A 17,255-nucleotide genomic window follows, 5' to 3' on the forward strand; every position below is an offset into this window, starting at 1 on the left:
GCTTTCTAGGTCTGGATTTCATTTAAGTCTCTCTTCCCCCCCCCCCCCCCCCCGCCGCTCCCATGTGCCGCACGGCGCGGGGGGATGAATGCTGAGCCTGTTAGCTCAGAGCTGCGAGCCGGGGAGAGGGAGGAAAATAGCCGAGCTCTTGGCATGGAGACGCGTTTCTGCTCTGAAGGTTGGCTCCTGAGTTTGTGTGTGTGTTGTGGTTGAGCTTCTCTGCTTGCCAAAGTATCTTCCCCCAGCTTTTGCCCTCCCATCCTGCCTGCCTGGCCGGGCAGGAGCTGCCTGCGTGTCCTGCGGCCGTTCCTTGTGCAATGCCAGAGCTGGTGGCTGGCGACCTGCTGGCATGGTCTTCACCTTGCTGGCCACGCATGGGGCTGTTCGGGGGGGGGGGGGGGATGATGGAGGGCAGTAAGCGGAGGAATGAATAACTCCATTTAATTCCCCAGCTTCCCTGCAAATCCTGCCTAATGGTGCATGTCTGAGTGGTTCCAAAAGCTGCTCCTGGGTACGTTGAGCTGTCGGGGAGCGATGCTGCAGCAAGCTGTTTCTGGGGTGGCCGCGGCTGTAACCGTTTGCAGGGAGAGGGAGCAGGCGGCATGGCGTCACCCACGAGACTCGCTCTCTGCATGTATGAGCAGGACAGCCAGGATCAAAGAGGGAGAGCGAGGGAGGGGGTGTCTGTGCCAAAATGGCAGACCCAGTGTGCCTGCAGCCCAACGGTGGGACTGGTCTCCTTCCTCCCGCCCCCCGTGGCATGGCACAGCTCGCCCTCCTCCGGCACGGCAGCCCCGGGGAGGCATGAGGCATCTTCTCCTGGGCGTTCCTAGCCGGCTGCTGGGCATTGGCACTGGGAGGGAAACCACAGGGATGAGAGGAAACGCTCAAGTCAGGGTGGAGCGAAACTGTGGCCAGAGAAAGCTGCTCCCATGGCTGGCCTGTACCAGACCCGCAGGGCCCCGTCCGGGCCTGTGCTGAGCACACCCGGTGCCCCTGGATGAGGACTTACCTGCAGGAGCATCCTGCACTCCCCACCGCCTCTGGAGAGCGCAGATGGCACCTTCTCGTCCCTCTCTCTTGCTCCTGCTTTCTCCTCTGGCTTGAGCCACTTCAAAGCATTCCTGAGAGTTGCTCATAACTCAGAGCCTGATGGGTGTTTCAGCAGCACAGGGCTTTGGGCTGGATAGCCTCTGCTGCTGTGTGCAGGCCTCTGCTAGGCAGGGGCGGTTTGGTCCCGCTGTGGTTTGGCCTTTCACATCTCCTGTTAAATCCTCGGTGCAGCGCTGGGTCCCTTCCCTCCATGCAGAGGCGGTGGGGGGCTTTGCAAAGGGTCGCTGGTGAGAAAGGGGACTCCCTAGCGATGTGATCTGGGGGTCTTTGTTCCAGAAAAGCATCCAAGGTGAGTTTCTCTCAGCCTTGAGCTGCACATCGTGCTCAGCTGCTGCGAGGAGCACAGAGCCCTCCTGCCCGGGCTGGCTGTCACCCGCTCCTGGGGCATGCAGCACCCAGGGACCCCGCATGAAGGAATACCCTGGGCGAGTGTCTTTATGCAGAGATGCAAGAGCTCTTGCTAACTCCTGGGAGCACATTTGCAAAACGCTGATGTCCGAGTGTGTATGTGTTTCACTGACCTCTGCTGGAACTGGCTTTCCTGTGGGTGGTTCAGATGCGGCCGAGCTGCGGGCAGGGAAGCAGGCAGGGCAGCAGGCAGGGCACACAGATGGCATAGGTAAGCGTGGTGTGTGCCTTCACCTAAGGTGGTTGTGCCTGGGGTCTTGGTGTGGGATGCTGAACACAACCCACTCTGCTCTTGCTCAAGCGTGAGTGGGTTGTGTGCTGTGCAGGACCCCAGAGCCGTGCCCGCCATTTTGGTAGTGTTTCTGATGTGTGGCTCTGGCATGAAATATGGGATGGGGGAATAGATGGGCAGAAGGGCTAGTCTTGGGTCTTCTCCACAGAGCCTGGCTTAGAGGTGTCAGTGCAGGCAGGGAAAGCTGCTCAGCGGGGCAGCAACAGAGGGTATGCAAGACCCATATGTGGGGGCAGAGGAAAACTGTGCTCAAGGAGATTTGGGGGACAAAAATGACGATATCACAAGGTCACGCTGTCAGCTCCCAGGTCCATGGTGCAGCATGGCTTCACAGGGTGAGCCGCTTGGCTCGCAGCAGTCCTGCTGCTGCCGGATCGTGGGCGGGCTGTGCCAGCCGATGTGCCCCGGGGGTCTCGCGGGGCCACAGGCTCTGGCACCTTTGCACTGGTGGAGGAGAGGAGCAGGGAGCAGAGCTCAGCCTGCCCCGGACTCCCCCCCGCTGTGGCCATGCAGGCAGTCCTCCCGGTGCGGGCAGTGGGTCAGCCAGGGCTCTGGCTTCGGTGACTAACTGAAAGATGACTCAGATGAAAGCAGATCTGTGCAGCGCTGGGGGCCGCGTCCCAGTCACTGTTCTGGTCCTAAACGTGCTTTTAATTAATGCTCTGCTGTGGGTGGGAAGAGCTGACTCCTGAGCTGAGTGTGTGGCTGCAGGACGGGGTGAGGGCACCCCAGGGCGGGTGGGAATTGGGCCTGGCCTCTTCTTTGCGGGCTGCTTTCCCACAGCTGCTTGAGCTTGGCATGTCCCGCAGGGTCTCCTCTGCCCAGGGGGAGCTCAGGCTTTCCTGCACAGAGTGGTGTCCCCGATCCAGGATCTGGCAATGACAAGCATCCCATGCTCTGGGGGAAGGCATCGAAGGCGTGAGGTGATGCTGTAGCTCTATGCCTGGTTCACTGCCTGCTCCGGGGCAGCGAGGGTCTTCCTCGGTCTCTGTAACAAAGTACTAGTCTCAGGTGGTGCCTTTGGGTGCCGGTATAAGAAACACAATCTCATATAATCTGCTAGTCCCTTTTAATCTGGTTAAACCATCTCTCACACATTTCCATAGGCTAATACTGCATGAATAGAGCTATGTCTTAGCTCTAAATTAATTTATTTCGAGGCATCCTTCTCCAATGGTTTGGGGCTGGGGAGCTGTGCTCTGGGGCTGCTGTGTTCCTCACATCTGTTACTCCTCTCTGCCTTGCCTGATTGCTTTGGTGGCAGTGGCCTGGAGATGGCTCTCCTGTCTTTCCCTAGCAGATGGCTCTTTTGACTAGTCCAGATCTTTCTACAAAGCCTTATGTTAATGCTATGGGGCCCTTTACCTCTTCTTAAAAGAAAAGGAAGGACTTGCAGCACCCTGGGCAGTGAGGGTTCGGTTACTGCGATGATGGCGTGACAGGATGGGTGCAACCCTGATGGGAAAGGAGGTCTGATCTCCCAGGTAAATTATTAATACTACCTTTAAAATTGCACTGTGAAAACTTATTTTAAGAGTTAACAAATGATGAGTAGGTAATTGTAACACCTGACTGAGATGAGTGGCATGTGTTAGGCAGGGCCCAGCAGCAGGCAGCTGCCAGTGCTGTAGGTGCTTGCAAGCAATCTGCTGAACTCCAGCAGGAAGGATGAATTGTTTATTAACCCCTTGGTAATCATTCTTAATCTTTCAGTTATATATATATCTGCTACGGATATGTTTATGTATGCATATTCATACAGAGTTTAACATGGTTTTATACGTCATGCTATGCACCTAAATGATTTGAGCAGTGAGGAGATGGCCCCTGTTTGCAGCATGCAGCTTTTGGAGGCTGTGCAGGCAGCAGCTCTCAGACTAAATGCATCAAGGAAGAGCATCTTCAGTGGTCCTCAGAGTACTTCCCACCTGGGAAGTACCATGTGCCTGGACTGAGCAGTAGGAAAGGCAAGTAGGGACCCTTTATGTGAATGCTGGAGGTGTGAAGGGTTGTTGGGAGAGAATGTGCTTGTTTCTGCATTTTTTTTTTTTAATAGAAGTTAATCTTTGAAATGTATGTAGCAGGACAGAGGGGTTGGGGTTGCAGTTGCTTCCAATCACTCTAGCTATCTTTTCTGTCTCAGGTTTCTTGGTGTCCCTGTTATTCCTAGGAAATGGTAGGTAAAAGCCTGACGTGTTTCTTTTTAGTGGTCTTCTCACAGCTATACATCTTCTTTTACCAAAATTTTTTCTTTTTCCTCTGGCTTGCAGCATGTCACACATGTGGGATGCCAGATTGGGCATTTACAGTCTGGATGGTTCTACCTCCTGTTGGATTGCACTGCATTCATCCAGGCCTGGCACCCAAGGACACCTTCCTGTCTGTCCTGCCTTTGCTGGTGGCTGTTGGTCTGTCCTTAGCCCTCCGTTCTGCTGTCAGTGTCCTGCTGCTTGTGTCCCTACCTGGTGCTGACCCCCGCAGTTTGTTGTGGTGTGCGATGCCCTGCCCCCCGAGGCCATGGGTTTGTGTGCTATGCACCGTAAAAACTACCTGCAGCTTTTTTCACCCAAGTTTCTTGTTCAAGCATTTACCTTCATCCTAGATGTTGTGTAGTAACCTGTTGTGACTGCAGGTTTCGGCTCATTTAATAGTAGGTCCATGCAGGCCCTCTCTCAGGGAAGGGTTTGGGTTTCATGAGGCTGCGGAGTTGCCTCTGCAGACCGTTGTGTTCGCAGCATGCTCTGTGCTGCTCCCAGCCTGCTCTTGGCTGCCTGCTCCTGCCTGGCCAGCGGATGCATTCCCACAGTTGTCTGAGGCATGTCAAGGTATGAAGCATTATCCATTTCCTGATGTCTGCTCTTAAATCTGCTGGAATTTCTGCTCATCTCCATTAAATACAATTCTGTTGTGGGGTACAACTCATCTGTCGCCTGACAGCACAGGTAACGCTTCTTGACACTGCTCTGTTGAACTTGGCTAACCCTGGGGCAAGAGCTCCTTTCCTGCCTGCCCTCCTGCTTCATGTTGGATGACTTGGAGCCTCCCAGCAGAGCGATTCCCATGCTGCTGGGGCGAGGGAGGACGTTTCTCATGCAAGTCAGGGCACTTCCAAGGTCCAGCATACCATAATGCTGAGTAGGAGCAAGTACGTAGTTAGGGAAGTATGTCTGGGTCAACACATGTCTTCTGTTGCCTTAATGATCTCAGAAGCACAATATCTATATCCTGTTGGCTTCTCCACGTGGTACTTGTAGCTGTAACTAATGGACAGAATAATTTGCTGGAGAGCAGTGATGCCTCGTGCTGCGTGCACTGTAGTCGGGCTCAGGGCTCCGCGGCTGGACCCTGGCATCGTTACAGGCAGTAGGGAAGGTCCTGATGGGCAGCAAGTCTCATTTCAAGGACAGTCTGATACTTGAGAAAACTTAAGTGAAATTCCTTGCTCTGCCCCAGATTTTCTGTAAGTCCTTGGGAAAAGGCATTTGTGCTTCCATTACCCTTTGATTTTGGGTAAGGATCTGGTGTTTGGGTCTCTGTGCTGAAGCTCTCCATAGGCAAAGGGGCCTGCCTGTGTGGTGGAGCTCAGAAGTGCAGCTGGAAACTCAAAGCTGTTCTGACACTGCAGCAAAGGGAGTCATGAGTCTCTAAAATGGGTGTGTGCATGGGATCTGAAGCTGTTCCACCTGGACTACTAGTGCTTGATGGCTACTCTGAACAGCTGATGGAGATGGCATCCTTTACGTACATGCTTAACCAATGTCTGTGGACAATGACTCCTTTACACTGAGTTTCTTGGGCTGTGCCCACTGCTTCTTCCCAACGGCTTCTGTTTGCAAGGGCAGCTTACTTCCTAAGCACCAACACTGAGAATTAATTTCCCCATAGTCGTCTCTGAGTGGGATACGGCACTCCCTCTGCCAGCACCCCCTCTAGCACTTCAGGCTGCTGGTCTTATATTTTTGTCCTGTGCTAGCACCTGGGTACCGCATCCCTGGCACAGGAAGACCGTGAGCCCTTGCTGCTGGATGGAGCTGCTGTTTGAGTGGCGAGTGAAATGAAATAGCCCTTCAGTGTAGTGTTCAAAAGAGCGATGGGATGCTGATGCCAAGAGTATTGTTAGAGTCTTATAAACAGTTCTGTTTTGTGGCTTGGGGGAGAATGGGTGTGATTTTACAGGTGAATAAAATGAATTAGTTTTACAAGCAATAATCACACAATAAACCTGAAAGTGTGATTTTTCATAGAATCATAGAACAGCCTGGGTTGGAAGGGACCTCAAAAGATCACCTGCTCTAGCCTTTCGTGGGAAAGGGAGCCTAGATGAGATTATCTAGCACCATGTCCAATCACATCTTGAAAACCTCCAGCGATCGGCATTCTGCCGTGTCCCTAGGGAGGTTGTTCCAGTGATTGATTGTTCTCACTGTAAAAAATGTCTTTCTTGTATTGAAATAAAGATTGCTCCCCCCGCCCCTTGGTCTGGTCCACGTGAAGTTGGTGCTACCTAAACAGGTCTGTATTAATTTTGTGATAACATCATTACTAGATACCTTATAAACTAAAGCAGTTGTTCTTGGAGCAAATTCTGGTTTCCAGTGAAACCAATTTGGGGAGTGCTAAGTGTGATTGCTTGGATGCAGGATTTGTGGGGGAGCCTGCCATTAGCTCTGCAACATCTCCAGGTTGTAGCTTTGACCACGAATTGGCAGGAAGCTTGTAGCTTGAGGCTGTGGAAGTAAATGTTTGTTTGCATTTCACTCCTGGCTGGCTGATCTGGAAAATTAAACCATATCATCAAGGCAACCAAGTTTGAGCTCTGGCGCACTGGAGCAGAGCAATACTCATATTTTGGTTCTTTTGTTGTCTGACATGTTGATTCTTCAAAATCCCATTGGGTTTGGAGAAGTGGGGTCAAGGCACAGAAGTGTGGGCACCCTCTGGTGTGGCTGCTAATGAAGGTATTGGTTCATATATTCAGAAATTACTCTCTCCCTGACTCCCCCCATGCTGGGCTCTGCCTCAGTAGCTTCCCAACCTGGGGCAGCATCTGTATATGCCTGTGGCATCCCCTTGCTGGCAGCCCACCCTCTGCCAGCTGGTGCTGCTTGCCTGCATGTAATGCTTTCTCCTTTCTTTCCCAATGAGCACAGGACATGCTTTTTTTATTAGTTTCAGATGCTTTTTCTTTCCAGGGCTATGTGCTTCAAGTTCTTAGTCATGGTGCTGGAGCAGGGGCTTTGGTGATGTAGGCAAGACCTTGCTGACGAGGAGGGAGCCTGACATGGGGGGTTTTGGGGCCGGGGGCGTGTGCTTGGTAGGTGCCGGGTGTTTTCTGAGTGCCTGATCCCTTACGCAGTGGCAGGGAGCACCAGGTATGCCCAGCATACACGTGATGGAGGGACTCACAGTGGCTGAGCATCTCTGATGAAGCCAGAGCCTTTGTCAAGGGCAATGTGTGTTTGAGTCCATCTGGGTGGTTTAGGGGGGCAAATGGAAAGAGTTAAAATCCTGAATGCTTTGCGGGGATGCTTGCTTTGAGGGATACCTAGGAAACTGGAAGGCAGCTCCTGGGGAGTTGGGTGGTATGAAACTGCAGGTTGGGAAGCCTGGATCAGGACTTGGACCCAGGCTTTGAGCCCAGGGCCCGTTTCTGCTTTACCATCAGACTGGCGAGAGCAGCCGTGTTGGGCAGAGCTGCATGGCGGTGGGGGTAAGGCTGCTTTTGATGACCGGGTCTGGGATTTTGTCCCTGTGCCGCTGACTTGTGTGAGCTACAGCAAGTGACGGGCTCCCTCCATTTTGCTTTCTCTGAGATGTTCACTTGGACTTTGAGGTTTGGGCAGGTCCCTGTTTGAGATTGGGGAACAGCCTGGTCCTGTGTGAGGGTCTGTATCTCTGCACCTTCCTCAGAAGCACCTGGTGCTGACCAGTCCATGAGCTGTTGTACCAGCTGGTCCCTGGCTCTACCCAGTCTATAAGCAAAGAGCTTTCAAGATGATCTCATCTAAGCAGTGCTGGAAATACAGAGTATCGTACTGCTGGTACCCTGGTGCCTGGCCTGGTGGGAATCCTGGCTTGGGAGGCTCGTCCCAGACCATGGTGGTGCTTTCTCCTGCCCAGGAGTGTTTTGTGTGGACTGCTCTGTTACTGATGTTGCTGTGACAGTGCTGTAGGGACCCCAGCTCTGGTCAGAGTTTTTGGGTGATAACTGCTGTGAGTGTGCCTGGAGACAAGGTCCTGATGACTTGACCAGAGATGGAGTGAATTGCCTGGGGCTGCACAAGTGATCAGTGTAGGATCTCCCACTTGCCAGTCCAGAGACCCATTTCCTTTACTACACTGCCTGTAAAGGAGAGAGAAGAGGCTTTTTTAACTGCTTCAGCTAGCCTTTGCAAACCTATACTCTAAAGAGTGCTCCAGAAACTCCTTGCTGCTTTTTTAGCACATATATGGAGGGGATTGCTGCATAAGAAGCATCTTGGTTGGCTTCACTAACCACCTGAATACCTCTAAGAAGTACGTACCTGCTGGGGCTGGATGACTGAGGTCCCTGGAGTGACTTTGCAAGACCCTAGAGGGGGTCATTCTGCATTTCAAGTGAGATTAGAACAGCTGTCCCAGCAATCTTGGTCACTGGTTTCCAGTGGGCTAAGGGTGGATATCATAATCCCCAGAGGTTTCAGTCTTGCATCTCTTTGACTCACGACTCTTTCACTCCCAGTGACTCACCCCTCCTGAGTCAATGGACAACATGTTGGGCACCAGGGGGGTAAAGCCCCTCCCACTGTAAGGGAAGATCAGCTTTGTGACCACCGGAGGAACCTGAACATATATAAGTCTATGGGACCTGATGAGATACATCCTAGAGTCCTGAGGGAATTGGATGATGTAGCTGCCAAGCCACTCTCCACGATATTTGAAAAGTCATGGCAGCCAGGTGAAGTCCCTGGTGACTGGAAGAAGGGAAACATTGTGCCCATCTTTAAAAAGGGTAGAAAGGAGGACCCTGGGAACTACCGACCTGTCACCTCACCTCTGTGCCTGGGAAGATCATGGAACAGATCCTCCTAGAACCTATGCTAGAGGACAGGGAGGTGATTCGAGACAGCCAACATGGCTTTACCAAGGGCAAGACTTGCCTGACCAACCTAGGGGCTTTCTATGAGGAAGTTACCACATCAGTGGATAAGGGAAAAGCAATGGATGTCATCTATCTGGACTTCTGTAAAGCCTTTGACACAGTCCCCCACAACATTCTTCTCTCTAAATTGGGGAGATACGGATTTGATGGGTGGACTGTTCAGTGGATAAGGAATTGGTTGGATGGTCTTATCCAGAGGGTAGCGGTCAATGGCTCAATGTCCAGATGGAGATCAGTGATGAGTGGTGTCCCTCAGGGGTCCGTACTGGGACCAGTGCTGTTCAATATTTTCATTGATGACATTGACAGCGAGATCAAGTGCACACTCAGCAATTTTGCAGATGACACCAAGCTGAGTGGTGCAGTTGACATGCCAGAAGGACGGGATGTCATCCAGAGGGACCTGGACAAGCTGGAGAAGCAGGCCTGTGTGAACCTCATGAGGTTCAACAAGGCCAAGTGCAGGGTCCTACACCCGGGTCGGGGCAATCCTCGGTTTCAATACAGGCTGGGGGATGATGTGATCGAGAGCAGCCCTGTGGAAAAGGACTTGGGGGTACTGATGGATGAAAAGCTGGATGTAAGCCGACAATGTGCGCTCACAGCCCGGAAGGCCAACCTTATCCTGGGCTGTGTCAAAAGAAGTGCAGCCAGCAGGTCGAGGGAGGTGATTCTGCCCCTCTACTCTGCTCTGGTGAGACCTCACCTGGAGTACCGTGTCCAGCTCTGGAGCCCTCAACACAAGAAGGACATGGAGCTGTTGGAGCGAGTCCAGAGGAGGGCCATGAAGATGATCCGAGGGCTGGAGCACCTCTCCTATGAAGGCAGGCTGAGAGAGCTGGGGTTGTTCAGCCTGCAGAAGGGAAGACTGGGGGGAGACCTTATAGCAGCCTTGCAGTACCTGAAGGGGGCCTATAGGAAAGATGGGGACAGACTTTTTAGCAAGGCCTGTTGTGACAGGACAAGGAGTAATGGTTTTAAACTAAGGGAGGGCAGACTTAGACTGGATTTAAGACAGAAGTTTTTTACAATGAGGGTGGTGAGGCACTGGAACAAGTTGCCCAGAGAGGTAGTGGAGGCCCCATCCCTAGAAACATTCAAGGTCAGGTTGGATGGGGCTCTGAGCAACCTGATCTACTTGAAGTTGTCCGTGCTCTTGCAGGGGGGTTGGACTAGATGACCTTTAAAGGTCCCTTCCAAACCAAAGCATTCTATGATTCTGTTCTATGATCCCCATCCCCAGGAGTGTGTCAGGGCTGGGGACGGGGGTGCCCGCGGGCCAGGCCAGGACGACCTGAAGCCGGCAGCTCGTGGGACCTCCAATCCCGAGGACAGGGCAGGGACGCGCAGCCTCGGGAAGCGGCCGTGCGGGGCTGCACGCCGTGCTGCTGCACGCCGAAGGCTGCTGCGGGGGGGGGGGGGGCTGTCCGCCGGCGTCAGCCCGGGCAGGAGGGGCAGGGGATGCGCTGGGTGCTGCCTCTTTCCCTGCCAGAGCCCAGCTCCGGGCGGGCTGGAGGCGGCCGGGGCCGGGCCGGTGCCGTTAGGTGGCGGTGTCCGCTTCCCGGCCGGCTGCCGCGGCGGAGCGGAGCTGCGGGGGTGGGCGGCGGGGCTGCCGGGCCCCCCGCCCCAAACCTCTGCCCGCCGTCGCATCGCTCGTCCCCTGCCCCGGCGCTTGCGGGTCCCCCGGGAGGTCCCTGCGGCCGCCGGCTTGAATTTCACCTCCGAAAGCAGGCGCGGGACTGCCGTTGTGTTCGGCTGTAAAAAGGCGAATAACTGCTGAGGCTTACAGCAGAGGATAGTAAATTCCCGTATGTGCGTATACGGAGGGATTTTATTTAGTGGAAATAGATAGAAGCTTCTCACTACGTTGCTAAAACCCACATCTGGGTGCCCCTCTCCTAAACAGATCTGCTTTTTGGCACGGTTTTTATTTACCAGTGAGTCAGGATTTAAGCTGCGCGGGGACGGAATGATCTCGTGGCAATTAGAAGCCGGGCTGTTGGAGTCCTTTTCCTGCTCTTCCGCTAAATTGCTCTGTATCCTTGCGTAAATCATTTAACACGTGTGCTCTAACTTCCTATATGGAAAATGAGGTAGATACTTTCCGCTTTTCATAGGCGCTTCAGGATCCTCTGCTAGACAGCTGCGAGGGATTTGTTGTGATAAAGCTGGGAATTTGACCCCTTTGAGATGCCGGCACCCCTGTGCAGGGCTGGGATGAGGCTCCCTATGGGGTGGAGGCAATGTGGAGCTGGGGAGCAGCTGAACATCAGGCTGGAGACATGAATCATTCTTACTGGATCCAACTCTGCTGGGGAGCATGGGCCAAAGAACAAGAATATGGGATTTATTCCCAGGCCGTGATGTCCATCCTTTGGTCACCACAGGCACATCAAATGCAGGCAGAGCTTCCTCCAGAGGAACTCTGGTGCTGAGCAGTGCAAAGTCACCTGCTGGTGCTATGTTCACAGCTAGAGCACCACTGAACACCAGCTTACATGTCTCTTCTCTGCTCCACTCATCAGCAAGAGCTATCTGACTCTCCTCTGTTCACTGGGGAGATGGAAGGGCACATAAACCTGTTTGTCCTTCCCTGCTGTCTTCTCTGGTGACATTTAGCTGAAGTCTTTAAACATTGCCCCCTCTCCCCCAGGAGATGATGATGATCTCCTGGTATGGGCCTGCCATTTCCCCCAATTTGTCCCCCTGATTCCCCTTCCCCAACCCTGAAGCATTTAACAGTTTTGCTTTCTTGCTTTTCTTCTCCTCTGTGGCTTCTCTTGGCTCCGTGAGGTCAATGGGACTTAGAGCGACAAGACTGGAGCTGCCACTCCAGAAACGCTCACCAGGAGGGCTTGTGTTTAAGTAAGTGTTAACTGATTTATTAAGATAGAGGTAAAGCAGGCAACCTTGAGAGCAGATGAACTGTTGGGCTAGGAAGGGGGTGGTCCTCAGCACCTAAAATATTTACCGTTTCTTTCCTCTCTTGCGTTCTCCACTCCATTCAAGTGGAGAACTGGTCACACCCAGCTTCAGCTGCCTAAAAAGGGCTGGTTGACATCTGTATTGACAGCTGCTCTCCAGGGAAGGGGCCCTGTTGGAAACTGCCATGGTTGGGGAGCAGTTGGTTGGTTCTGTTTTGGGGTGGTTTTTTTTCCAGAAAATGTGAAAAATTCCCGGTAGGTGAAGAGGGAAAGTGAACTGTACAAATTGTGTCTCTCGTCCTCTCAGTTGAAACACACCCCGGGGAAGGCATATCCTCCATAAGAGGAACAGTGGTATTGGCCACCAACCAGGAAACCCTTCCCTCCCCGCTCCCCTGTGCACCAAGAGCTAAGTGCTGTAGGCAGCGTTTCCATCCAGAAAGGCTGTTCCTCGTTCCTCTTCTACCTCTTCACCCCTTGGGACACCCACTGCAGTGGCCTGTTTAAGTGCAGGTTGTGCTCAGGGGGTCTCTCCCCTTTGCTCACCAGTTTTTTTCCAGCAGACTGGTGTTACTGGTAGTGCTGGGCTCTGTACTCAAGGCTATTCACTAGTTGTGCTGTGAGAACATGGGGAATGTTGCTGGATCTTGAGTAATGCCCTTGGCATTGGCTGAGGTACGTGGTTTGGAGGCCTGCTCCTAGCCTTGCTCCAAAATGATACGGCAAGAGGTGTGTCGTGGTGTTGGCCTTCACTTGTCTCGGATACACAAGTGCACCCAGGGCTGTACTGAAGCTGGGTTGCTAAAACTGGCCTTTTATCTCATAGTTGATTCTCAAATTGGTTCAGACCCACCTCTGGTGTCCTCTACTTGCTTCTGTTGCTGTTCCACAGCCCCCTCGCTGTCTCGAGGCCGCTCAGAGAGGGGGCCCTTCATCTGCAGCTGGAGAAGAAACTTAATCTTGCCATGTACAAAGGCAAGAAGGGGGCAGCCAGCAGTGCAGGGGGCTGAGGGGTGGAGAAAGGGGATGTGCAACAGTGGGTGATGCAGGGGTGATTTAGTTGTAGAGGCTGAAGGGCTGCAAGGCAGCTGCATGGACAGGAGTGCTGCAGACCTGGGGGAAGAAAAGAATGAGTATTTTGGATAAAAGGACCTGAGAGGCAGAGGGACGGATATCGGGAGGGCTTTCAAGCAGCAGGGGTGGGGACTCAGTCTGAGCTCTCCCTTTCTTGGCTTGATGCCTTCCTCCCCCTCCTCTCGCTGCATATGGCGTTTCCTCTTGCAGGACAGCAGAGACCCAGACCCCGCTCCATCTCTGGTAAAGCTTAGGCTTGCCTCCTTGCCCAAGCTTTGCTTATCTGCCAGACCCTGTGCATAGGAAGAGGAGGTTTGTTTTGCTGCCGGTTACCCGCAGAGTGATGCAGATCCCTCTGTGAACCTAAACAACGGGCAGACAGCATGGCCCCCTTTTTTCTGCGTTGAAAGAGTTCATCATAACAGCACTAAGTAGCCTTCAAAACCAAGCAACTTATTGCTTTTTCTTTGATAAACTCTCTCTTGTACAAGGCTGCATGTTGTCTCGGTGGCCGCCAGTGCCCTGTTTCTGGTGGGAGCCCCTCTGCGCCCTGGGCAGTGAGCAGAGCAGTTAGCATTGCACAGCATAAATCATGGGAAATCCGGTTCTGTGTCGGACGTACTGTTCAAAGGCACCTTGGTTGCACTCGGGACATTCTACTGACAGATTTTCCCATGAAATAAAAAGTGCTAGCTGTTGACATACAAATGTATCCGAAGTGTAAGCTTTTACCATCAAATTTCACTGCTGCTGGCTTAAAATCCAGAGGGCGTGGTGGTGTAAAACCAAGGATAGCTTTAGGGGGCAGAAATTGTCTGAACTTTAGCAGAAGTTCACATTGTGTTTTGAGTTGAAATTCAGGTTGCTGCTGCTTCTAGCTATAATGATACCTGCATCTCTTCAGGAGCTGATGCGCAGTTGTGCGTGCAGGAGGAGCCACGTGGCTGGGAAGGACCAGCAGATGCAGCACTGTTCCCTACTTGCCTCTAGCCATCTGGGAGAAGCCGTTTGAGTTAATTGAACTGTCTCTCATGCTTCCTTCTCTGTTTAAACAGTAAATAGGAATTGCATTAAACCATGTAGGTCGGCAGTGTCTGTGGGATGTATAGTGTGGCAATATGTGTGAGGATGGCTAAGATGGTGCATGAGGCTTGCAGGCATCACCTCCATCCAAAGCCCATGTACCTCTGCTGTTCCCACCTCTGCTTGTCTTGAGGTCCTCAGCTACCAGTGACTGTCACATGTGTCCCTCTGAGTGCTTTAGATCTTGGCTCCCAGGTCCCTGACTTGCCTCTTCATTGCCTCTTGGATGGTTTAAGTCTCCTTCTTGTCTTTAGGAAAGCAAATTAATGTCAAGGGCTGTAAATATCTGTAAAGCTGCTCTCTGAGACCGACTGTTGCTCACAAACGAGTACAAGATTTTTTTAAGCAGATATGTCAGATCCATCATCAAAATAAGCCATCAAAAATATCCCCTTTATAGCCGTCTCATTCATATTGCATGAACATAAACAATAAAGCCAAGCTGGTTTTCAGTCCTTTTCCTGGTTTGGAAAAGAAACTGCTTTAAAAAAACCCAACAAACCTGGTGTTTTCCAGCAGACATGCAGCATTTGCTCTGTGGGGAGCTGGTCTCTCTCAGGAAGTGCTGGAAGTGGCCGTTTGGATTTGATACCTTGCTCATCAGCTGTATCTGTTGTGGACAGGAACATCTTGTGTTGCAAGGACTTTACCGTTTTCCACTTAAATAGGAAGTTTCCCTTTGAATATTAAGAGTTAAGGGCAGATTCTCGACTGACGTGGGCTGTCAGAGCTCCACCAATTCCAGCAGCTGAAAGCGTATTCCCTCGCAATCCTGCTGTGCTTGGCATTTTCCTAGGGTTATATAAACATCCCTGTTTTATAGATGGGGCCAGGACATGCAATCTGCAAATTGCTGACAATCCCTTGCAAGATGTAGAGCTGCACCAGAAGCTTCGGCAGCCCCGTGACGTCGGGGAGGGATGGGAGCCACATTGGGCAGAGCAAAGCTGTTGGGATTCCGCTGCGGGGTGTGTGCTGTGACTTTGGGTCAGCCCAGCGCCTGCTGCTGCTGCTGAAGTTGTTCGGAGCTGATTCAAATGCAGCAAGAGGCTCAAGCCAGCAGGCTGGGGTACCTGCACAGCAAAGGTCATCCTCAGGAGTTTTGACTTGCTTATGTGGCTCCACCTGAATTCTCTCACCTCCTTGCGCTTTCCTAATCCCCTCTTGCAGCTGTGACTGTCCATTGGTTCGGGATGATGCAGGAGCTGGACCTGCACACCCGCAGCACCATGATCAGGTTTTTCTCTCTAGGAAGGCGTAGGAGTTGAGGTTTATCTCCGTGCTGGCAGGCAAAGGAGGATGCCACACCTCTGGGAGCTTCTGGGGGCTGGGTGGAGCGGGAAAGTGGAGGAGCAGGACATGGGCTTTGAGGAGCTGCGTTTCATGGGTTTGCCTTGAATCCAGGGCACTTTGAGATTTCCAGGGGCTTTGGGGAAGGAGAGTAGCAATAAATCTGGGTCATAAATAACAGCCCCTTGCCCTTCTAGTGATTTCTGACACGCTCTGCTTTTTTGACAACAAATGCAGCAACAGACTGTAATCCACGGAGGGCTCTTCTTGGCTCTCAAGCTGAGAAAGTGCTCGCTCTTAGCAGGCTTGGCTGCAAGGAGCTCCCAGCTCTGGGTGTGAAGGTCAGAGGGGAAAGGAAGCAAAAGCACAGATAACACAATGTAGGGCTCTTTCATTGCCAAGCTGGGAGATTCTGTTGTCCTCAAAATTGAGCTCTGGGAAGCTTGATGGGTGATGCTGTGGCTGCTCCTACGGGACCTTCCAGTGCTGCAGCTCCAGGAGAGCTGCACAGCTCCCTCAGGAGAAGCACCTAAGGGAAATGCAGACCAAGTACATCCTGTAAATGCCTAACAGGTCTAACTGCTGGGGCTGGAAATTCATCCTTAGGTGACTGGTGTGGGCTGGGGGAGCCCTTGCGATAGAAGATAGATAGACATCCAGTCTCCCTTTGGATGTGGCTGAAAGATAGAGTTATCATCATGTAAAAGATCAGGAGTGGTAATGAGATGTAGAGGTCCTTGTCTTTAGGATAGGAAACTTTTCAGGAAGCCCCAGACAGTGTGGGACATCTAGAACTGTGTCTGGCTTGGGAATTTTCTCCCTGGAAGATGCCCAGTTCATCCCCTGCTAACCATCCTTCTGCTGCATAACGTAACAAACTGACCCTCCCACCTCAGGGACCGCTGTGTCCCTCCCACCTCAGGTCGGACCTTCCCAGGCAAACCTCTGGTTGTGCCTCAGTGTGTAGGTGCTGTGACTGGTTCCAGTTGCTGTTTCCTTATAAGATGAGGTTTTTATTTCACTTTATTCCTTTGTCAGCCTTCCTCGAGTTTTGCCAGCCCTTCTCTCTATTAGCTAGAAGATTGCTAGACGTAGAAGGAAAACACCACATTCAAAATGCTTTTTTAATGCCTAATTTAGGAAAATAAACAGAATTGTTTCACAGAACCACTCTGCCTCTGAGTAACACGCATCACTAGGGCTGTGCAGAGGGAGACTGCCTGGTTCTCAGGACGGGGATGGGTTGTCTTAGCATTCTTAGGTCTTCAGATGCTCAACATATCTGGCATGCGAGGACTGGGCTGGACTATTTGCCTTCTTTAGCGACTGGAAGTAATCCAGCCTGCCAGTTCCTGCAAGCTTATCCTGTGGTTTAGTAGATAATACTGATCCTTGTTCAACTCCCACACTTTTGTGCCTTGCAAGCGGGTGGGGAAGACTTTGCAGACCTTGTACTGTGTAGGGATCCCAGCTCATTACTGTGAAAGGCAACATGAATATTCATTGTGCTGTGGAGTGCTTGCTCCATAGTTTTATTAAAATGTTTATTATTATACAGGAATGACCATGAAAATCCTGGCAGATCATAGCTGGTCAGCACGTGTAAATGATGTAGGGTGGTAGCAATAACTGAGGAGGAAGGGTTGTTTCTTTGAACTCAGTGAAGTGTCTTCACAAGTGTACTTACAGGAGTTTGACTTCTGCTGACGTTGTCTCCTTCTCTGCCAGGGCGAGCGTGTGGTATCTATGTTCTTGTGCAGTTGTGAAGCTGACTGTGGTCAACACATGGTTGACTGAGCTCAGAGACCAGGAGCTATGCAAACCTGCATTTTCTCAGGCAATCAGCAAAGCTGCTGAGCGATGCAAATCAAAGTGACAGCCAAGTCAAGACCAATCGGCTAGAGGTGAGCCTGCAGGCTTTGTTCTGGGA

The 17,255-nt window shown here is 52.0% G+C and overlaps 1 protein-coding gene across 5 annotated transcripts in view; it reads left to right on the plus strand.

Moving 5' to 3' along the window:
• SEPTIN9 (septin 9) overlaps positions 1 to 17,255 on the plus strand; it is a 147,465-nt gene that overhangs the window by 40,854 nt on the left and 89,356 nt on the right. The window contains exon 1 of one of the 5 annotated variants that reach the window (XM_075519142.1): positions 45 to 178. The exons of the other annotated variants lie outside the window; for them this stretch is intronic. Coding sequence (XP_075375257.1) covers positions 85 to 178 — 94 coding nt within the window. The 5' untranslated portion in view covers positions 45 to 84. Of the gene's footprint in view, positions 1 to 44; positions 179 to 17,255 lie in introns of those variants that run through there. 5 annotated transcript variants of the gene reach the window in all.

This window comes from Mycteria americana, chromosome 16 (genome assembly GCF_035582795.1).
Source record: "Mycteria americana isolate JAX WOST 10 ecotype Jacksonville Zoo and Gardens chromosome 16, USCA_MyAme_1.0, whole genome shotgun sequence".
In the NCBI taxonomy this organism is placed as follows: domain Eukaryota; kingdom Metazoa; phylum Chordata; class Aves; order Ciconiiformes; family Ciconiidae; genus Mycteria; species Mycteria americana.